This window comes from Jaculus jaculus, chromosome 11, assembly GCF_020740685.1.
Source record: "Jaculus jaculus isolate mJacJac1 chromosome 11, mJacJac1.mat.Y.cur, whole genome shotgun sequence".
NCBI lineage: Eukaryota > Metazoa > Chordata > Mammalia > Rodentia > Dipodidae > Jaculus > Jaculus jaculus.
This window is the reverse complement of record NC_059112.1, coordinates 68,584,924-68,608,189: the sequence shown is the minus strand read 5'-3', so window position 1 is coordinate 68,608,189 and position 23,266 is coordinate 68,584,924. Positions and strand designations below refer to the sequence as shown.

The 23,266-nt window shown below is 44.1% G+C and overlaps 1 protein-coding gene across 3 annotated transcripts in view; it reads right to left on the bottom strand.

Moving 5' to 3' along the window:
* Positions 1-22,391, bottom strand: part of Schip1 (schwannomin interacting protein 1) — a 163,431-nt gene extending 141,040 nt beyond the window's left edge. The window contains exons 1-2 of one of the 3 annotated variants that reach the window (XM_045161633.1): positions 22,278-22,391; positions 20,473-21,153 (exon numbers count right to left, since the gene is read on the bottom strand). In XM_045161633.1, coding sequence (XP_045017568.1) covers positions 20,473-21,153; positions 22,278-22,280 — 684 coding nt within the window. In that variant the 5' untranslated portion in view covers positions 22,281-22,391. Of the gene's footprint in view, positions 1-20,472; positions 21,154-21,355; positions 21,538-22,277 lie in introns of those variants that run through there. The other 2 variants (XM_045161632.1, XM_045161634.1) reach the window with 2 other exon arrangements.
* Between the last annotated feature and the right edge of the window lie 875 nt (positions 22,392-23,266).

Genomic DNA, 23,266 nt, shown 5'->3' with positions numbered 1-23,266 from the left:
TGTTGCATTCTTGTAAACTTCTGGGCTCAAGCTATCCTTCCCCTCAGTCTCCAGTGGAGCTCACATCCAGTGCGTGGCTCCACCTCTTTCTTTTGCCCCTTCATCACACTTGCCTTCTCCACAAGGGCCATGGCAGAGACCCCTGCTTAGGTGGAAAAACTGGCTGGCAGAAGGGCCTGGAGACCTTCAAAGGTGTTTATAAAGCAAACTCAGTACTACAACTTTGACTTCCATCCATGTTTGGGGTAGCTTTGGGGGCTATCATGTAGGACCTATCTCTCCTTGCCCTTCTTAAGCCATGACCTACAATATTGTTTATTAATTTTGTTGAACAGGATTTTTTGTTGTTGTTTGGTTTTTTGTTTTTCAAGGTATACAATCTTGCTCTAGCCTAGACTGACTTGCAATTCACTATGTAGTCTTAAAATGGCCCAGAACTCATTGCAATCCTTCTACCTCTGCCTTCCAAGTGCTGGGATTAAAGGTGTATGACACCTTTAATGGCTTATCCAACAGTTTTAATACAACTAGTAAAAAATTTTAAAAGTAGAAAAAAGTCCAAATAAAGTATAATTCAGGTCATTGCATGAGTCATTGCTCAGGTCTTGGTTCTGACAGATACAATAGTAACATTAGGGGAAGTTGTTCAAGGGTATTCAGGAGCTTTCTATACTCTTTATCTAAAATTATTATTCCAAAGGAAGGAGTTTTAAAAGAAAGCAAATAAGAATAATGCTTCTGTTTGTTTTTTTTTTTTTTTTAGAAAAATGAGTAAATGACCTAAACCTACCTAGCTTGTTGTCTGCATTGACTTTGTGCTTAAAGTCAGTATTTTAATGAGGAAAAAAGAGAAGAAAATTTCAAGCAGCTATGCACCAGGTTCTCCATATTATGTAATTCCACTGCATTAAATAAACTCTCAGTGCCAACCAGAAATGTTGACGCTCCCAGGACTCCTAGACAGGAAGATTGCTGTGAGTTTGAGGCCAGCCTGAGACTACATAGAAATGTTGAAGCTACATTAGAGTATGTGTAATAAGAAATTTTAGGGGCTGGGGAGATAGCTTAGCAGTTAAGGCACTTGCCAATTAAGCCCAAGGATCCAGGTTTGGTTCCCAGTATCCATGTAAGCCTGATGTATAAGGTGGTGCATGTGTCTGGAGTTTGTTTGCAGTGGCTAGAGTCCCTGGCACACCTATTCTTCTCTCTCTCTCTCTCTCTCTCTCTCTCTCTCTAACAAATAAGTAAAAAAAAATAAGTAAATAAAAATAAAATATTTAAAAATTAAAAAAAATAAATTTTAGCTGCAGAGCTAGAATTCCAGCTACTGGAGAGGCTAAGGCAGGCGGATTACAAGAATCATGGCCTACCTGGCCTACTGAGTGAGTTCAAGTCCAGCCTGGGTAACTTAGTGAGCTTCTATGTCAAAACAAAAAGCAAAGAGAGGGCTGTGGCAGTAGCTCAGTGGTTGAGTGCTTGCCCTAGGCTTGGTTCCTGGAAAGAAGGGAGGGAGGGAAGGGAAAGAAATTTTATGAGAATTCAGTCACCACCAACAACTCTTTAGAATTAAATGGTCTATGTTGAGTTTTCAATAGATAAAAGAACACTTAAGAAAATGTGTTTTAAAGGAGCTTTTACCTTTTTATTGCTCAGTTATTTAAAAATTATGCATTTCTCTAAATTCAAATAACAAGTTAATTTTTGAACTACTTTGAAGATGAAAGAGAAAACTAAATGCTAAGTAGTGGGATGTTTGTAAAAATTAAATAAAAGCAAAATTAAATGAGTGACATGTATACTATCTATTTTTTCTTCTTCTTGATACTGAAGGAGAAAACTAGCTTCTTTTAGACAGTTTCAGTTAGAAACTGAGGCCCAGAGAGAACTGATGCCACCTCATCCTGGCATAAATGGAACTCTTGGCAGGACTAGAACTCATGACTGATCGAGACTCGGCTACACATCCCCCAGCTGCCCACAGTCTAGCATACTGCCTAGGTGGGTTTTCCTCTGGGGTCTGCCCTTCACATCAAAAGCCCAATCAGATCTTCCCCTTGCATACCTGAATCTGATGAAAGAATCCATTTTCAATCAGTATAAAGGTCTGTTTGTGCTGTTTCTAGTTCCCACTCTCTGCCTCTCCTCACTCTGGTCGCAGGGATACACACGAGTCTGGCTCCGCAACCCCAAAGCCTGGCTGGGTGGCCGGAGAGCAGAATACTGCTTCTTGGTCTGGGTGGTTTTTCTGATTGCCTCTGCTTTATAGTTTAGGGTAACTTCTCACTTCAATTACATGTTGGTATTCGATATTTGAAATGCATGCATATTTCCCTTATATCCAGATCTACTCTGTGGGTACTTTCTCTAACTCTAGGCCTACTACTTGTAATTTCCCTAAACTTGGGGTAACCATGAGTGTTACTCTCTTTGCTACTCTTCTCTAAATTTCTTGGTCTCTGCTTTGCCCTCTTAACTTTCTTCCATGGGGAAATTCAGGGTAGATGCTGTGTGTGTCTCTTCTAAATCTTCCTACATATGTAACTAGGTTCTATCTTCCACATGTTTATGTCTCTGCCCCAGCTACTTCTCTTGAATAAATCTTGCAGACTGTGCTGCGTTTTCTTTATGAGCACGTGTTTCCTACTTCCCACATGCTTATGACTCTGCTCTAGCCCTCTTCCTAGATTCCAATTTCCCTTAAATGATCCCCACAATTTTTGATTTTTCCCTAAGTAAACTTAATAATACTTAAATAAAAATAATAATTTATCCTTCTTAAGTCTGTATTAATTCTTTGTTAAAGGTAGGACAGGATCCAAACTTGGGGCTCATAAATTTCAGGGACCCCTGCTGAACCCCAAAATCCTACATCATATTAACATTATTTCAAACTCTGAAAAAAAGATAAGATAACATTTGTCACCCTTGCTTTAGGATCCCTTCAGTACTAATATTTGGATTTTCAATACAATTGTTTACTGTTAGGAAAGAATTTTAATGCAGCTTCCAGCACATTGGAATTTCCACGGGGGTTTTACTCATCTCAGCGTAAACACAATTGTTCACTTTTCTTGTTGAAAGTTTCTATAGGAAACACAACAAAAGTGAATCTAATATCTAAGTTACTATTCCATAGGAGATCAGGGATGTTTTAAATGACTGCTGCATGAAGTTCTTCTAGAACAAGAGCTTACTTTCAGGGCTATTTGGGTCAGACTATGGGGCTTCTGTAGGCTGGATAACAATTTTAACAGATCCCTGGTTACATAATTTAAGTGTTCAAAAATAAAATCCCAGCGGTCTGCTATTTTACTCCTTATGGAACCAGTTTTAGAGTGGAAACAGGCAGACAGAGCACTTAAGACAAAGCTGCCCATAAGAAAATGTCAGACTAAGTCAGAAAGGATCAAACTTATGTAAGGTTGTACAGAGAAAAAAATTATCAACAATTTTCATAAGGAGAATAATTTTCAGCTACTGCTGCCATGTAGAGAAACACAGGGCACTAAATTGATCTTGAGAACATGGTATTTTAGGAAGGCAGATTAGCCTGTTCGTTTCTTTCTGAGATATTGTACCAGTCTCCTACAGGTTTAGATCCTTCTTGTTAAGGAAGTAAGTGCACACTGATATCTCTTTGGGGAAAAAGGAGTAAGGGTTATTATACCGCTGGGTTTGACACTAAAAATGACCTAGCATTCCATAACACAGTAGTTTTTCTGGCATTATTTGTGATTTTTTTCATACACTAACTTCAAATCTAAATTTATAACATGACAGGAGATTTCAGGAATTGTGAGGAAATTACTTCATTCCCTTTAAACTTTTTTAGAAAGTAAAGTTCTTTTCATATGTGGCAAAACTAGAAGAAAACAAGATGGAGTCACATTTGTTTAGCAACTGTTTTGACCTACCTTTCTTTTGTTCCTAGCATGCCTGCTCATTTAGGAGCAAGAAGATCCTGCCTGAGCTGCTGGTTAGAGAGAAGGCTGGTCCTTATCTTTACATCCACTGGCAGTGGCACAAGGGAGCCTGGCAACTGATCCAAACTACCTGTGGTACTCCATTATTGATAAGCCACTTCTTGGGGACTATGAATTGGTTCTTTACACAGACAGATAACCTGACCATGGGTCAGAAGGGGAAACGGGCAAGCTGAAGGCCACAGTGGAAGGATTCCAGAGGAGGAAGCAATGGATATACTCTATTAGGAGGCAACAGGACAGCCCTATCAGCTGGTTTGTGCCTGTGGAGGCACTGGTAGAGGGTCCACTGTCTTCAGGCCTAGGTGACAGGCTATAAGCTGATACTGTGATCTTTCCTTTCAAGTAACTTGAAAACCAGCCTCATCTACCTGAAGTATAACCTACATACTTTCTTCACTTCTTAAAAAATTCTTATTTTTTCCACATAATTTCTTGATAAGAACTTTAGATAGATAGATAGATAGATAGATAAATAGATAGATAGATAGATAGACAGATAGATAGAAAGAAAGATAGATAGATAAAAACAAAATAATAAGCCGGGTGTGGTGGCACACACCTTTAAGCCCAGCACTAGGGAGGCAGAGGTAGGAGGATCGCCTTGAGTTCGAGGCCACCCTGAGACTACAGAGTGAATTCCAAGTCAGCGTGGTCTAGAGTGAGACCCTACCTTGTAAAACAAACAAAATAATAATAATAATAATAATAATAATAATAATAATAATAAAAGCCCAACTGTATGAATAGCTACAATATTTCTTACAAGAGCGAGCTTTGAGGGGATCAGTCACCTTTGGTAGAACAGGGACAATAGAGTAAAAGCCACTTTGAAAAATTCAAAGAAATCAGCTGATGACTAAAGCACTGTTTATGGAAATTTATAGAAAGTTGTAGTTTTTGTTTGTGTGTTTTGTTTTGGAATACTATGTTAATTTCCCAAAGTAGAAAAGTTCACTTGAATGAGCCATAAATAACGAGAAAAGACACCGAGAAAGTGGAAGAAAGGGAAAGAACATGGTACTGCTGATGATGGATATACCACAAGGTCACTTGATTTAAAATAGATATACAATATTTGTCTGGAGATGCAGGGTATCAGTACAATATTGAGAAACAAATGGCAATTGTTAGGAAATGTTATATACCTAGCTAGATAGACTGAAGAAAGTTACTACTTCGTTAGCTTGCATTAAGTTTGACTTTAATACAACTACATCAGTGAGAGGTAACTAAAATTAGACTTGTCTATTAATCTGGAGCCAAAAAATGCTGGTTGAGTTTATTCTCATCACCTGACCTTTTCCTAATCTAAACCATCATTTTTGTGTGTATGTGTGTGGTGTGGTATGTGCACATATGTGCACAGATATGTGTGCCCTATGGGCACACATGCGGAGACATTATTATTTATCCACATATTTCCTTAAGACTGGGTCTCTCCCTAAACCCAGAGCTGCTGTCCATCAGCAAGTCTCGGCAACTCTCGGCTGTCTGCCCTCCAAGGTCTGGAGTTACAGACATGCATGGTGGCCTCACTCAGCTTCTGTGTGGGTTCCGAGGAGTTCAACTTGGCAGGTTCTTGGCCTAGTTGCCCTCATGCTTAAGTGGTAAGCACTCTTAACCAGTGAGCCATTCCTCCAGCCCCTAAACCATCATATTTTGGGTTACATATACTTTACAGATGAAATACTCTATATGTAGGAAAAATGGTAATAATTTAAAATGATACAAATGCTGAATAATAGGAGAACATAAGGTAGAGAGAATAAAATTTAGTTACGTGTATGCATAAATCAGAACAAATAAAGACAAATAGTAAAGGTTGGTACTACAGCATACTTAACACAATTATTGAACAAGACATAAAATAAACAATGGCTATTCTTAAAAGGGAAGCAAAAGGCAAACCACAAACAAAGTAGAAGAAATAAACCAAGAGTAAGAAACAATGAAGCTTTTACAGCTTGAAGAGAGATTTGGCAATAGAAGGACAATGATTCTTATAACCACCCTGGACCTGATAAGAGGAGTTAATTATTCCTCAGCCTCACAAATTTAAGTGGGAAAACACCAGATAAAGATACAATAAACAAATAAAATGATATACCAATTTCCTTGATGAACATAGATAGGAAACTTCTCAACAGAATACTTGCAAAGCAAATTTTTAAAATATTTTATCTTTATTTATTTGACAGTGAGAGAGATACAGAAATAGGTAGGTAGAGAGAGAGAGAATGGGCACACCAGGGCCTCCAGCCACTGCAAATGAACTCCAGATGTGTGCACCCCTTGTGCATCTGGCTTATGTGAGTCCTGGGGAGTTGAACTTTTGGCTTTTCAGGCAAGTGCCTTAACTGCTAAGCTATCTCTGCAGCCCACAAAGCAAATTTAAACAGACATTAGGAAGATCATGCATCATGACCAAGTTGTTTTCATGCCAAGGATGCAGGGTTGGTGCAACAAATGCAAATCAAGGAATTAATACAACTTATAGGCTTAAAAACAAAAATCACTTGATTGCTGAGCATGGTTGTGCATATCTTTAATCCCAATACTTGGGAGGCAGAGGTAGGAGGGTCTGGATGAGTTCAAGGCTATCCTGAGACTACATAGTCAATTCCAGATCAGCCTTGGCTAGAATGAAACCCTACCTCCACAAAAAAGAAAGAAATCACATGATCATTGTAAAAGACATCTGACAAAGTTCAGCATGCCTTCATCATAAAAGTCCCTAAGAGGGCTGGAGAGATAGCTCAGCAGTTAAGGTGCTTGCCTACAAATCCTAACGACGTAAGTTCAGTTCCCTAGTACTCACATACAAGGTGGCGCATGCATCTTGAGTTTGTTTACAGGGGCTAGAGGCCCTGGCATGCCCATTCTGTCTCTCTTCTCTCTCTCTCCTTGAAAATAAATAAAAAATATTCATTTTTAGAAAAGGTCCTACAAAAACTAAGAATAAGATGACCATATCCCAACATAATCAAATCTATAGCCAACCTTAAATGGGAGAAACAGACTTTTTTCTAAAATAAGACAAGGGTGCTGCTCACTTTTCCCACTCTTATTCAAAACAGGGCTGAAAGTTTTAGTATTAGTTTTAGCAAAACAATGAGAAAGAAATAAAAAGTATTAAATAAAAAAGAAAAAGGCAAATTATCCTAATCTGCAGGTGACATTATCCCATCCATAAAAAACTAGAAGGACATTACCAGAAAACTCTTAGATGTAATAAATATGTTTTGCCAAGTAGCAGGATATAAAATTAACATTCCAAAATCAGTAGCTTCTCTATATACCAATAATGAACTTGCCAAGAAAGAAATTAAGAAAAGTATCTCAATCTCATAGTTTCAAAATAAAAGACTTCTACAATGAAAACTTTTAGCACCAAAGAAAGAAAATTTTAAAAAGACACTAAAAGATTAAAAGACCTCTCATGCTCGTGGATTAGCAGTTTGTAAACAAAGCCTATATTACTGAAAGGCATCTACAGATTCAAGCAATTCTCATCAAAATTCCAATGACATTCTTCATTTTTATTTCTAGAAAAAAATCCTAAAATACATACAAAAACACAAAATATTCCAATAAGCAAAGCAACCCACACAGGCAGAACAATGTTAGAGTATTAAGTACCTGACTCCAAATTGCAGGAGAAGGCCACAGTGACAATGGGACTGGCACAAAAACAGAGGTGTGGACCAATGGAACAGAAGAGAACCCAGAAATCCACTTACAGCCACCTAATTTTTGACAAAGGCAATAAAAACATACATTGGAGAAACAACAGCATCTTTAACAAAGGATGCTGGGAATAGGGAATATCTACATGCAGCAGAATCAAATTAGATCCTTATCCTTCACCCTCCACAAAAATCAATCAACATGAATCAATGACCTTAATATAAAATCCGAAATGCTGAAACTGCTGGAGGGAAACATAGCCAAGACATAAGATAAATACATAGACAAGAACTTTCTGAAAAGGACTCCCAGAGCACGCATGCATGCGCACGTGCACAACACACACACACACACACACACACACACACACACACACACACACACACGAACAGACACGATCACAGGAAATGTACAAGCTTCTGCGCAACAAAGGAAACAATCAGCAGAGTGGAGAGACAGCCTACAGGATGACAGGAAAACTTGGCCAACTATACTTAAGACAGGGGGTTAATAACTTGGCAATTTATGGGGAGATGGCTCCGTGGATAAAGCACTTGCTGAACAAGTGTAGGTGCCAGAATTGAGACCCACCAGTGCCCACATAACGCTGGATGTTATAATGGATTTCTGTAATCCCAGCATGCCTATAGGTAAGAAGGGAGGTAAAGACAGAAGAATGTGCCAAAAGCTGGTGAACTGAATGGTAAACAACAAGAGAGGAGGAGGGTAAAAATGACACCAAAAGTTGTCCTCTGACCTTTACATGTGTACTGTGGCATATGCACGCTTGCACTTACACGGAAGGACACATACACGCCCATTTTTTTAAAGTAGAACATATAAGGAACTGCAGGGCTGGAGAGACAGTTTAGTGGTTAAGGTGCTTGCCCGCAAAGCCAAAGGACCCAGATTTGATTCCCCAGCACCCACATAAAACCAGATGCATAAGGTGTCTGGAGTTCGTTTGCAGCGGCATGCCCATTCTGTCTGTCTGTCTCTATCTGCCCCTCCCTCTCTCAAGTAAATAACTAAATAAATAAAATATTTTTGAAAAAAGAAATGCAAATATTGAACATCCCCCCCCACACACACACCACACAAATCTTTTCATCACTAAATAGGCTGGTGAACTGAATAGATAGTTCTCAACAAAAGAAACACCAATTGCCAATAATATTTGAAAAAGTGTTCAGTATTCTCAGCCATCAGAGAAATGCAAATCACAATTTCTGAGATTGAGAGATTCCAACTCACCCAAGTCAGAATGGCTAATATTAAGAAAACAATGGTGATAAGGATGTGGGGAAACAGTAACCTTTATTTATTGCTGGTGGGAGTGTAAATTGGTACAGCCACTATAGCAATCAGTATGGAGATTCCTCAGAAAACTAAAAAACAAACTAGGGAGATAGCTCAGTCACTGAAGTGCTTACTTTGTAAGCATGAGGACCTAAGTTTGATTCCCACTATCTTAACATTAAAAAAAAAAGTTGCGGGCTGGAGAGATGGCTTAGCAGTTAAGCGCTTGCCTGTCAAGCCTAACCCTGGTTCGAGGCTCGATTCCCCAGGACCCACGTTAGCCAGATGCACAGGGGGCACACAGGTCTGGAGGTCTTTTGCAGTGGCTAGAGGCCCTGGCGTGCCCATTCTCTATCTATCTATCAGCTTCTTTCTCTGTTGCTCTCAAATAAATCAATAAAAAACAAAATTTTTTTTTAAAACGTTGGGAGTGGAGGTGTACACTAATCCCAGACAGGGCTGGCAGGCAGAGACAGGTGGGTCCCTGGGGCTTGCTGGCTAGCCAGTCTAACCTACTTGGCAAGTTCCAGGCCAACGAGAGACCACATCTCAATAAAAGGTGGACAACAGTGGAGGGATGACACCCAAGGTTGTCCTGTGACCTCCACACACATGAGAACACACAAATACACACACACACACACACACACAGAGAGAGAGAGAGAGAGAGAACAAAAACCTGGGCTGGGGAGATGGCTCAGTAGTTAAAGGTGCATGATTACAAAGCATGCTGGCCCAGGTACAGAAGAGTTTGTGCATCAAGAGACCCTGGTGTGCCCATATATTCCAATTCTCAAATTCTCTCTCCCCCCCACCCCATAAAGAAAACTTAAAACAAAATGCCTAACAACAGAACTACGATGTGACCCAGCTGTAACACTCCTGAGCACACAGCCAAAGGAATCTAAGGCCTACCACAGAGATGCTTTCATGTCCACATACGCACTGCTCTATTCACAATAGCTAGGAGATGGAACCAGTCTAGATGTGCCTCAATAGATGAATGGGTAAAGAAATATGGTACATAAATACAATATAACTTTATTTATTCATAAAGAAAGACAATAAGAAACAAATAGTGCAATGAATATTTCTCTATCAAATAATGAGAATTAGAATAATGTTCCAAGTTCCAAAGACCTTAAGGATATGTTTAAACAAATCCTCCAACTTAACTTTTGGAAAACAATCTTTTACAAAAAAAAAGAAAAGAAGTGAGGTCAGGCATGGTGGTCTGAAAATCTGCTGCTCTTTTATAGATGGATGGACGCAGAACCTGAGGAGAGAATCAGCCCATCTCACCTCGCCAAGGCCCAAGCTGAAACCAAGAGAGTATTTGGAGAAATGAGCAAGAGTGCTGCTTTCTTGGTGAACCTGGTACCAGCACAAGGGTAAAGGAGACAGACACAGAGAACACTAAACTCCTACCAAACCAGAGATCCAGAGACACAGAGGCTCCCAAGACTTCATCACTAAAGTAGATCTAAAAGGATCCCAACATGGCTCAGAGAAATTCATGGACGAGGGGGCAGACAGATTGTTAGAGCCACAAATTGGGACATTAAGCACAGAGACCTTGCCTCTTCTCCATAACTGATAGCTAACCCCACAATGTAGGACCCACATTCCCCAAGGAGGAGGATCCCTGTGGAGGGGGGAGGACAGGGAGGAGGCTAACGATGATAACAACATGGCTGTATACACACTGTGTACATAATTAAAAAAAAACGAAATTGAAAGAAAAAAAGAAAAGCAAAAGAAACATGTAACACTAACTAAATAGTTAAAGTCTTCAGGGGGACAAAGCCAGGAGTACAAATATCTATTATTTTAATGTACAAATATATCCAGAATTTGGATATGATTTTAAGAAATGACTGGAATTATTATTAGCATTTGTAAGAAAGTTCCTTTTTAAAATAATAACAGATTTATTTATTTATTCATAAGCAGGGAGAGAAAGAAAAGAGAAAGAGAGAGAATGGGCACACCAGGGACTCTAGCCACTGCAAGATGCATGCGCGAGTCTGTGCATCTAGCTTTACTCAGGTACTGGAAATGGAACTCTGGTCATTAGACTTTGCAGGAAAGCACCTTAACTGCTGTGCCATCTCTCTGGCCCCAGAAAGTTCTTAATAGCGCACCTTTAAGTAAATCAAAGAAATAAACCATGCCACATCCCCAAAGATGGACTGTTGCTCTCACATCTCATAGCCCACAACCCCATGGTAAATAACAGCAATCATACTAAGGAGGACCCTCAGTGGAGTGGGGGCAGGAAGGAGGGAAATGATGTTACCAACTCATGTGTCCATACAAAGTTTCTTCTTAATTAAAAAAAAAAAAAAAAACTAAACTAAACTAAACCAAAAACATACATTAGCCAACTAGATGTCAAGTAACCATCAGATGTCTGCTCTTCAAGGAATGCTAGTGAGCCTATGCTGTGTGGGGAGGGAGGGATGTATATCGCATTTGCATAGATAAGAAACACCCACAAGATAATCACAAACACAAGACGATGAGTGGATGCACTCTTGCAGAAAGCCAGGAAGCAGAAGCACCAGACTTAAGGCAAGTCCCTGAATCCCACCTGAACACAGGTTAGCTTCCAACTTTCTATCTAGCCAAGGATGGCCTTGAACTCTCGATCCTCTTCCTCTCTGGTCTCTCAGTGGGACTCTTGGTTGCCTTGTCAAATTTTCAAGTTTGACATATGATTAGCTGTGCTTATGAAGACCTGGAAGCCTTTTACAGGACTGGAAGTTCAGGGGAGACGGGCCACTCAGAGGTCGGCTGGCCAGGCAGAGGCTAGGGTGAAGCTCCAAAGAAGCTCAGCTGGACGCATCCACCATGTGAACAGCAGACTCCTGGGACTTCCCAAGTAGGAAATACTGAGGATGCCAGGCAATGATCTGGAATTGGAAGGACACAGACAGTAGACAGGGGTAGGGGGGAGGTGGCAACATGCCAACAGTGAGAAATTTAGATGCATCCAGTTTTCAGCTATGCGCACTATAGATTTTCCTAAGGAGACTTTGTGACTTTTTTTTTTTTTTTTTTTGGAGGTAGGGTCTCACTGTCGCCCAGGTTGACTTGGAATTCACTATGTAGTCTCAGGCTGGCCTCACACTCACACTCACACTCACAAGGATCCTCCTACCTCTGCCTCCCAAGTGCTGGGATGCACCACCATGCCTGGCTTCCTTAGAAGACATTAAAGGTCTGTTACAAACAAAGTCATTAATAGGCAGAGATCTTTTTTTGACCCAATTACAATAGTTCAAAAGGTCCTTCTATAAGACCGACATGGATATATTTTCAATGTTTTAACAATTCTTCATTTGGGGTTTACCTGCAGCCTAGGTTTTCTTCTCCTGGTGCTATGTGTGGGTCCCAGAGCCTTGAGCATTTAGACAAATACCCTATCACTTAGTTGCACTCCAGTTCTGGTGAGCTCATTTATTAAAAACCTAAACATTTCTCTTTGAAGGCTTGAGCACATGCTAATGTTCAGAGAAGGCTTTGCAACTCTTTAATTAAAATTATTTTATTTATTTATTTAATAAGGAGGCAGAGAGAGAGAGAGAATGGGTGCAACAGGCTCTTCAGCCACTGCAAAGAACTCCAGACACATTCAACGCCTTGTGCATCTGGCTTCTGTGGATCCTGGGGAATATAACCTGGGTCCTTTGGCTTTGCAGGTAAGTGCCTTAACTGTAAAGCCATGTCTCCAGTCTAGCCTTTATGACTCTTAAGAATCAACATATATTAAGAAAGGACTCAGGGAAATTTTCATAGTGGTACTAGACTTCTCAAGGTAAAATGTTGAAGCACAGAATACATTTAGTCCTGATCATGTCTTTTATCTCTCTGTCCCTCCTCCCTCCTTATTTCTGTTATGTATATGTGTCATGTGTGTATGTGTGCGTGTGTGTGTGCACACTTTTGGAGGCCAGAGGAGACACAGAGTATCCTTCCCTATCACTTGTCCACCTTATTTCCCTGAGACAGAATCTCTCATTAACCCAGAGCTCACCATTTTTTGGTTAAAGTGGCTCTCCAGCAAACTCCAATGATCTTCCTGTTTCTAGCACCTTCCCTCTCAAGCACTGGGGTGACAGGCATGCACAGTCATGCCCAGATTTTTATATGGGTGTTGGATATTAAAGTCAAGTCCTTTGGATGCACAGCAAAGAGCTCTTAGCTGCTGAGCCATCTCCCCATCCCCAGTTCTGACCATTTCTAATTATGGTTTTAAAAAATGTGTATATATATTTATTCATTGCCATGCAGAATGTTCTCTGAAAGAGTACCACACAATATGTTTGCAATGCTAGATCCCAGGCTGCATAACCAGATAAATTATTAACCTTCTAAACCTTACTATTTTGTAGGAATAATAAAAACATCTTAATGTGGCCTATAAAAACAAGCATTGTGTAATTTAAACATAGCTCAAGTAACTAAGGAAACAAACCACTCAGCCATTCAGTTACTTCAGTAATGTCACTGACAAGAAGGAGTAACTGGGTTGTAATCCTTACAGAACAATACCTTGAAAATCACTCATAATTAGTACTATTCTAGGAAGAAATGTAGGTAATTTGAAGTTTGCTGCTAGCTAATAGTATAAGCAAATAAAAATATAAATTATTTCCACTACTTTGGAAATGGCCTCATCAGGGGAACTTGCTTTCTATTAATGTGTCAATTAAAATTACTCTTACCTTCCCACTGAATGAGGAAAATGCACCTGTGAGGGCACTACAAGACAACAAAACTACACTTAAAGTGTGGGGTCTACATCAAGAACTCTTTTCTAAAAAAAAATGACTCCTGATTCTCATGCAACTACTTGGTTTGATGTAATGAGTGAACCCATTCCTTTTTTGCTATTTTCTCCAAAAAGAAAGGGGAATGGCCCTCCTGGTAATCTAACTATCACGTCTTGGAAAACTCTGAGGATGCAGGTGACACAGAGCAGCTGTTCAGAAGGGGAACCAAGGTTCTAGTCAGTGAAGCAAAAAGTGCAGCAATGGCTGTCCTTAAAGACAGACAGCTTCTTATAAAGTTGAACATATGCCTACTATATGACCCAGCCTTTCCATTTAGAGTATTTTTCTAAGAGAAATGAAAGTACAGCTTCACACAATGTCTTGTACATAAATACTCATTGCACTTCTATTTGTAGTAGCTAAGAACTTGAAGTAATCTGAGTGTTCATCACTAGATGACTATAGTATATCAATAAAATAGAGTACTAGTCAATGAAAGAAAGGAATGAGTTATTGATACACACAACTGTGTGACTTTCAAAATAATCACATTATTGCAGTTAGCCTTGTGTTGCTGGCAGAAAGTACTCAACCAAAGCGGTCTGTGGGAGGAAAGGGTTTATTTTGGCTTACAGACTCAAGGGGAAGTTCCACGATGGCAGAGGAAAATGATGGCATGAGCAGAAGGTGGCCATCACCTCCTGGTCAACATCAGGTGGACAGCATCAGCAGGAGAATGTGCCAAACACTGGCAAGGGGGAGCTGGCATATCATCCTTAAACTCACTGCCAACAATACACTGCCTCCAGGAGGCTCCAATTTCCAAATTGTCACCAGCTAGGTACCTAGCATTCAGAACACCTAAGTTTATGTGGGACACCTGAGCCGAACCACTACACACATGTTTAGTAAAAGAAGCTGATAAATGGTGGGCATGGTATCCTAGGTCTATGATCCTAGCTTCTATAGAAGTTGAGGCAGGAGGACCTTAAAGTTTAAGGTCTGCCTAGGCTCCAAAGTAAGTTCAAGGCCAGCTTGGGTTAGTAAGATCCTTTCAAAAAAACAAAAAAGAAAAAAAAAAAACAAAAACGAAAGGGCTGGATATGCGGGTAAGAGGTAGAGAGAGCTCTTGTCTTGCATGTTCTTTTTTTTTAATATTTTACTTACTTATTTGAGAAAGGTGGGGATAGAGAGAGACAGAGGGAGGAAGAGGCAGACACAGAGAGCACTCCCGGGCCTCCATCCACTGCAAATGGACATGAGACTCATGTGTCACCTTGTGCATCTGGCCTACGTGGGTACTGGTGAATTGAACCTGGGTCCTTAGGCTTCACAGGCAAGTGCCTTAACCATTAAGCCATCTCTTCACCCCTTGCATGGTTTTTAAACCTACCTAATACTAGGAAAAAACCAAACACATTGTATAATGAGTCCACTTTTGTTAATTTTAGAAAATGTAGGGCTGGAGGGATGGCTCAGCGATTAAAAGCACTTGTTTGCCAAGACAGAAGGCCTGAGTCCAGATTTCCAGAGCCCATGTCAACGTACATGAAGACAGACAAAGTGATGCATGTGTCTGGAGTTTGCAGCGGCACTAGGCCCTCGCACACCCATTCTCATTTCTCTCTTTTCCTTTCTATCTCTCTCTCTCACTCTCTTCTCTCTCCTTGCTAATAAATAGCTAAATTATATAAAAACAGAAAGTGTAAACTAACCTATACTACAGAAATCAGATCAGTGATCAGTGTCTGTCTAGGGACAAGATAGGTTATGATTACAAAGGGATACGAGGATACTTTGGGTGGGGGGTGATAGATTGATGGATCTGTCTACTGCCTTGACTTTGATGATGGGTCCATGGGTATATCAATATTCACATATATGCACATGAATCATATATGTGAAGACTCATCAAGTTATATGTTGTATATATGTATAACTTATTTATACATCAACTGTAGACCTGTTTTTAAAGCAGAATCCCAGAAGGAAAAAAAAAAAATGCTGAGTGTCAAGACAGAGAACCATACAGAACCATCTACCCTGAAGGAGGGTTAGCCTCACAGTAAAACCATGGCAACAACGAAGTAAAATGGCTTGCTGGGGAGATGACCAGTGGGTAAATGCGTGCTGTACAAGCAGTACCTGCGTTTGGGTCGCTAGTCCCTATGTACAGCCCGGGCCCAGTAACACAGCCAGCAGTCACAGTTCTGGGGAGGCAGTGGTAGAAGAATCCTTACTGCCGGCTGGCTAGTCTAGCCTGATTCAGGGTAAGGCCCTGCATCAAAGGATAAGTAAGGTAGAGAGCCAATATCAACTTCTGGCCTCGGTACCCATGTGTACATACACTGTGTCCACAACATGAACAAGCACACACGAGCATGTATTCCCCACATACGTTATTATACACACGAAAAAAAGAAAAAAAAAAGATGCAATTCTCACCATTAGGAAGAGTGGCCTGGTGAAGGGTGCAGGGAGTCCCCTGAGCAGGAGGAAGAAAGTCAGTGATAAACAGGGGTCATCACTTTGGGCTAAGAGAGAAGGCTGGCTGGCAGACTGCATGGGCCAGTGTGTCCACAGAGGGAAGACTCAAAGAAGCTCCTGTTGCCCTCAGGACTGCCAGCACTAGTTCTCCCGAGCATGAGCAGGCAAAGACATAAGAACTTAGGATGAGCTTATGGGAGCCATACTTCTACCTGACATCCAAAGCACTCGTGCACACAACCGTCTTCAGTCTGCACTTGGCCCTCAGCTCAACAAGTCCACTCCCTGCCAGGAGGAGAGACGGGCCCCAACAGACCACAACAGGAGCAGCTCCAGGAAACACTGCTGGGAGCAGTTCTGGTTGATGGGTAGAACAGATCACCCTCCTCCATGTGACAAGCACAAGGTGAGCTACCAGGGATATAGCTGGGGAGTTGTTTAAACTTGCAGGCTAGGTTGGACAGCGGAGGCAATGCGAGTCTGTGAAGGAGCCTCCACCTCTAAGAAAGCAGCAGTGTGAGTCAGTGTGTTCCAGCCTTGACTGCAAAGGCCCTGTGGTGTCCTAGCACTACCAACACCAAGGGAGGGATTAGCTCCCAAGCCCTTCCCACATCAAGATCATGGTGTGTTTTAAATTGGCCCAAATCTTACCTGGGTTAGAGATGGTGGATAGTCAATGTATTTCTGAGAGCTCAGTGCTCTTCTGTCGTAGGTTAGTGAGGCTGCAGAAGCAGAAGACTGGGAGAGAGGAACCCTGGCTCACGTTTTGGGGCTCTGAAGAACTCAACAGTGTGCTAGGAAAACAAAACCCTTGCCTGTGAGAAGACTGAAAGAGTGGGATCTAGGTTACTGCTCGGTTTACTTCTGTCTTTAAGACTGAGGAAGTGCAAGAGGGATCTTTTAAAAATTTTTTAAAATTTATGTGCAAGCAGAGAGTGACAGTAATACAAAGAGAGGGAGAGGGAGAGAGAGAGAGAGAGAGAGAGAGAGAGAGAGAGAGAGAGAGAGAGAGAAAGAGAGAGAGAGAGAGAGAGAGAGAAAGAGAGAGAGAGAGAGAGAATATGTATGTGCATGCCAAGGTCTCCGGCAGCTGCAAACCAACTGCAGACACATGCGTCACAGTGTGCATCTGCTATTATATGGGTACTGGGTAATAGAAACCAGGCTGTCAACATCAGACTTTGCAAGCGAGCACCTTTAAATGCTAAGCCATTTCTCTAATCCCAAGAGGGGTCTTATTAGAAAATCCTTTAAGTTATTTCAAGAAGAGGATACATCTTCCTTTTCTTTGTTTCAAGTTATTTTAATCATTAAAAGAGAAGAAAAGACTACTTCAGTGTCAGTGGAAGGACCAAACCTCTTTCAACAGGTTTCTTACCTGGAGCTTAGGGAATCACATAATGCCTTTGAGCTCCTCAACCGGGCTAGCCCCTGAAGTCCCAGTTGCACACACCCAATTGCCAGGAGCCTAACACATAGCAACTTGAAGATGAAAGGGTTGGATGAGGTCTGGGAAGTGTGGGTCATGTGAACACTTCCTTCTTCACTAGGTATTTAAGAATGTCCTGTATACCAGGCACCAGGTCACAGCAGTTAAAAATGGGCACTTTTTCTGGGCAAGGTGGTCACCTGTAATCCCAGAATTTGGAAAATAGAGGCAGGAGAATCAGGAGTTGAAGGACAGCTTCAGCTACTTAGAGTTGGAGGCCAGACATGAAACCATGAAGCCCCGATTCAAGAAAAGCAAAACACAACAAACAGGTAACAAACAGGTAAGACCTTTATACTCCCACCAAGGTTTCAGGAAGACCAAAACAGAGAATTAAACAAATTGGAACGTGGTGAATACTAAGAAAATATAACACAGGTGTGAGTGGCAGGGGCTAAGTGGGGATGCTGTCATCATGCCTTATCAAGGACAGCCTCTCTGAGTTGCTGAGAAGCTGAACTGAATCTGGAAGGAAGGAAGGAGAGACTTGATTGCAGAGGGGTGGCACTGGAACATTTGGTGAAGAGAGCCTGCCCCCTTCTTTCCATGTTATACCCTCCTCCCAGTGGATGCACCCAAGCTGTCTAAACGTGTTTACATACAACATTCTATAATAGCAAACTATCATTGACTTGAACAACTCTTCAAGGTGGGCCCTCTCTTCTGCACAATTTATTATTCTCAGGTCCTGTTCTCATGGCCATAAATTCTGCCCCTTATTCCAGGCAGTGCTAAGCAAGACTTAAATCAGTTTTAAAAACATTCATAACAGTAATGTATAGCAAGAAACACACTTTATACCATGATCCAGTGTATACACAAAGCCCAAACCAAAGTTGTAAAAGTTACCAAGTTTTCTGTGACTATACGACACGAACAGTTTACACCACAGTACATTCTATTTCATTTTAAGTGTTAAGGTGCTTTTATGTAACTTACAGTTCATAAACAGAACACCATTCTAAGCAAACATGGACTAATAATTTTATTCAAACTAAAACATGAACTATTTAGTTTAATTTCAAAGACACTTCTTCATCCTGTTTTTTAAAAAATAAATATCTGTGCTAAGCAATGGTATTTAAGTTGCTCTGTGTGATGTATAGAAAAATACCCAGAGCAGGTATTTTCAGGAGAGCTGAAGGTATAAAGGTGGGGGCAGGTTAGAGGGAATGAAGCCCAAAAAGGAAATTGTTGATGAGGTGAGGGGCCACTTTAAGTTCCAAAGACTGCACAGTAAGTAAAGAGTAGTCTTCATAATAACAAAAAGGCTTGAGTATGCACTGTGGATGAGTGGCCTGGCTTGTTAGGTATGCCTTTACATGCCAAGTTCCCAGAGGGCAGATAAGCTATCTCTATCTCTCCTCACCAGAATCTCGGCTTGTTACAGATGTGTGACTACTTACCTTGAAGCCACAGTTCAAATCCTGCTACTTAAATGGGAAAAGGATGTTTTCTATTTCAAGGTACAAGAAATAGAACTGGCTGTAATGGAAAGATTCCATGTCAGTTAGTGACATGGTAAAGTTTTAAACTGCTTGGATTAAAATGAGAGTGTTAATTTAATAGGTAGTTTCTCAAGAGACACTAACCAGTGGGCCCTGTCAGCCAAGGGCTTTCTCTCACAGAATTTCTCTGTGAAACCATCCTCTCCCCTGAAGTCAGAAGTGCACGCACCCAATTTCCTGTATCCTCAGGACCTGGAATCACCAAATAACACCTGCCAGGCAAGCGTTTTCCCACAGTGCCACAGGGATGTCACACACAGAAAGCAGCTCATTTCAACCTTGTCCTTCAGCCCTATTTAGGGGTATCAGTAATGATTTCAAATTCCAACTGTTGCTTGATCACAAAACAGTGATAAAAGAGGGAGCTACATTCATGATGCTCTTCTTTTAAGTCATTTATTTGCTTGCCTCTCAGGGGCAAAAAAAAAAAAAAAACCAAAAAACCAAAAGACAAACGTGGAGACAAGTATGAACCTGCCAGAGTTTATTATAGATACAGCCCTTCCTCCTCCTCCTCCCTCTCAAAGCCAGCACCCCTCCCAGTCTGGCTTTCCTGAATTGTGGCAGTAGCCTCCGGTAAGGAACTATAAGTGGTTCTTTTATCAAAACATGGGGGGATTTGCCAACAGGGAGTGAGTCAGGCAACAGAGGCAACACTCCCTCCTTCATCCTGGCAGTTCAATCCACCCGGTCCCCCAGGCCAGCAACAGCTCAGGTTTTATAAAGAAAGTCGTAGAGGAGGGTCTTTAACCCACCCAGATCCAGGAGCCTAAGCTGGAAAGTGCGGTGGAACAAACCTCACTGCCAGAGCTGCGGGTGGGTACAGACCGGCACACGCGCGGAGATCTACCACGACGGACAAAGCCACAGACGACCACGTGAGATAGCCCCCGCAGGCACGGGCTCTGGTGCGGAAATCTCCCCAGGTTTATTTTCAGGCAAGTGACTCATGACCTACTCTCCATAAGTAATTCCATCAAAATGAGTCGCCGGCTCCACTAGCCTGACTTTCCATTGCCCTCTGGCTGCCCCTCCTTCCCCTCCGCCCACCCAGCAGACCCAGACTGCTCGCAACCGTACCCCAGGGGAGCCGGAGGCAGGCTCGCCGCCCCGCACCCGCCCAGGCGGAAGGATGAATGGGGCCCCGAGCGGATGCGCGCGCGGAGCAGGGGTGTGCGGGCTGCGCGCGGGGTGTGCACGCGGGTGTGCGCGCGTGGGCACGCATCCGGCCAACTTACAGAGGTGGAGTTGGTTCTCGTCTGGCCTTGGTTTCGCACCTCCTGCTCCCGGAACTGCAGCCCGGCTAGATGCTTCTCCAGAGCCTCCCAGTCCATAGGGGGTGCCGGGGGCTCTTCAGGGACATACGTCCCACCGTCCGGCGGTTGAAGATAGAGGCCCCCGGCGACCACCCGACCTCGGCCTCCGCGCCGACCTCCCGCGGGCTGGGGCTTCTGGATCGCGCGGCGGGGGCCCCGAGAACCACTCGATCGGCCGGCCACCACCACATTGCCATTGTGCCTGAGGTCCTGGGGGTCGTGCGGGTGGAGGTTGCCGTTGGGCATGGGGGACGGCATGGTGGTGTTGCCGCTCCTGCCTCCGCCGCCGCCGGTCCTGGCGCTCACGTCCCCCCGCTCCCGGGCCGGACAGCGGTCATTTCGGTACCCTCGCTCGTCCTCCTCTTCCTCCTCCTCCCCGTCCTCCTCTGGCGCCCAGTCATCAATCACCTTCTTGTGGTAGACCGGAAAGGGCTCCTCATAATCCTCCAGGGCAGACACCAAGTCCAGGCTGCCCCCCGGCGACGATGAGGATTTGCACTCGGAGCAAGGGGTCACTTTGGTGGAGTTGGACTGTGAGCTGGCGCGGCTGCTGCTGCTGCTGCCGGCGTCACTGCCTAGATCCATCCCATCCTCTCGATAATCCTAGGGGGAGGAGGAGGCAGAGAGTGAGTCCGGGGCCGAACCTTCTCTGGCCACCCGCCGCCACCTCCCGGAGCCCGGCGCCCTCCTGCTGCGAGGTGCTGTTCCCCCTCCCCCGGGCTTAGGGTGGGGGCCGGAGCCAGCACCCTGAAGCGGTGACCCAACCGCGCGGCACCACCAGACTTCCTCCCTCGGGGCAACTAACCCGCAAATTAGTAAAGAGGTGACCAGCCACCAGCGCGCACACTTTTCATACCGGGAGGCCAGGGGCGCGCGCGGACTTTGTTTTAACCATTTCGCGCCCGGCGCGCCCGGCACCCCGCCCCAGGGATTTTCCGAGAACCAGACACTTTCCCACTGAATTGTCATTTCCCTTGGGTGGGGGGCGGAACCAAGGAAGAGAGTGGGCGGCGACTGACTTCGCACCTCGCTGGGGTACCCAGACCACCCCCACCTGGCCCCGCCCTGCTCCGCCCCGCCCCCTCCCCGGCTGCGGCGGTGGTCGCCCGGATCCCGGGCTGCTTGAAGCCGAGCTTGACTTTCTAAGGAAGCGCAGCACGCCCAGGCCCCAGGCCGCCGCCGCCTCCGCCTGCGCGCGGCCCTCTCCCGGCCTGGGGATGGGGGGCGCTCTCGGGCTGCGCAGGGCCCGACGGTCCCTCCCCGCCTCCGCCCGAGGTTTACGGGGCCCGGACACTGCGGGCGGCACCGCCGCCCTGGGGGAGGGTAGACACGTCCTCCGGCGGCAGAGCGGGTCCAGCCACGGAGCATGCCCAGAGGCTGCGGGGCGCGGTGCAGTCGGTTTGCCCGGCTTTCTTCGCAGCCGGCGGGAGCAAGAGGCCGGCTGGGGAGACACCGGGAAAGGATGGAGGAAAGCGGGCTTAGGGTTGCAGTCCCTGCCTGATGTGTGTGTGTGTGTGTGTGTGTGTGTGTGTGTGTGTATGTTTCACCCACTCGTGTATGCTTTAACCACGCGTGTTCCTTGCGCACATCTCAAGGCCTTTCCATGGGGTTTGTTGCCAAAGCCTCCAGGCAACCCGAAGCGTCGGCCTTGTGTCTCCCAGTCCACGCGGAAGTCCCCGAGTGACCCTGGGAAGGATCTCCTCCCCGCCACACGCAAATACACAAACCATGTGAGAGCCCAAGCGATGAGTTGATGAGTGTTCAATGGTCAAGCACCATCATTTCCCTTGCGCCTTCCTCCTAGCAGCTTCCTCTCCCTCCACTGCCCAGCTCCCATCCTCGCGCCGCCGCATCCACTTGCAAGTTCAGCCGGTGGGTGGGACCTGTTGCTTTAGCTCACATTTCCTTCCCGGGCTGCGCGCTGAGGGTGACCTCAGCGAGGTGTGTGTTTGGGGACACCGCGGGAAGTGTGAGCAGGGACTGGTTTCTGGCGTGAAGGTCGCGAAGAGGGCTACGGATCTGTTGCGAAAGGCGCTAGAGAGGGAGACAAACCACCCATCGAGGGGACCATGAAGGAGGGGAAAAGGCCATTCTAGGTGGCTGGCGGTGACCCTGGTACATTTGCTGGCATTATTTCCTGGAGTTTTTCAGGAAATGAAATAAAAGAAACCTGTGGGGTGTTTTTCAAAAACATAGACGGGGCAACCGGAGTGTGGAAGCTCCTTCCCTTAGGAAGGAGGTTGAGTGACGTGGAAAATGTGTATAGGCCAGAGAACCTTTTAAGGACTAAGAATTTCCTATGAAAAATAGCCTAGCCCTGCAAGGACTGGGAAACTAGGAAATGCGCTCCTCCGTGTGGAGACTGGAAATGAGTACTTACATCTGTTAAAAGGAAATGGGGAAAACCAGTGTCCCTGGGCTCCCTAAGACCAGTAACTAATCTATTCCAGAGGCATTGGCCTGGACCAAGCTCCCACCCGGGCTTGGCACACTCCAAATGGAGAAGAGGAGTGCCTGGGATTCTTCGCTAGGGAGTGGCTGCCATCCTGGCCCTTCTGCTCTGCCCTCTGGGGACTAGGTGTAGAGATCCATTGTCTCACCGAGCCCGACACTCTCTTAGGTAAGCCCCCACCTGCCTACCCATCCCCTCCTTCAGGAAATGTAAGCAAACTTTTCAACATGTCTGGAAGTAGTAACCCTATGAATAACAGGAAAA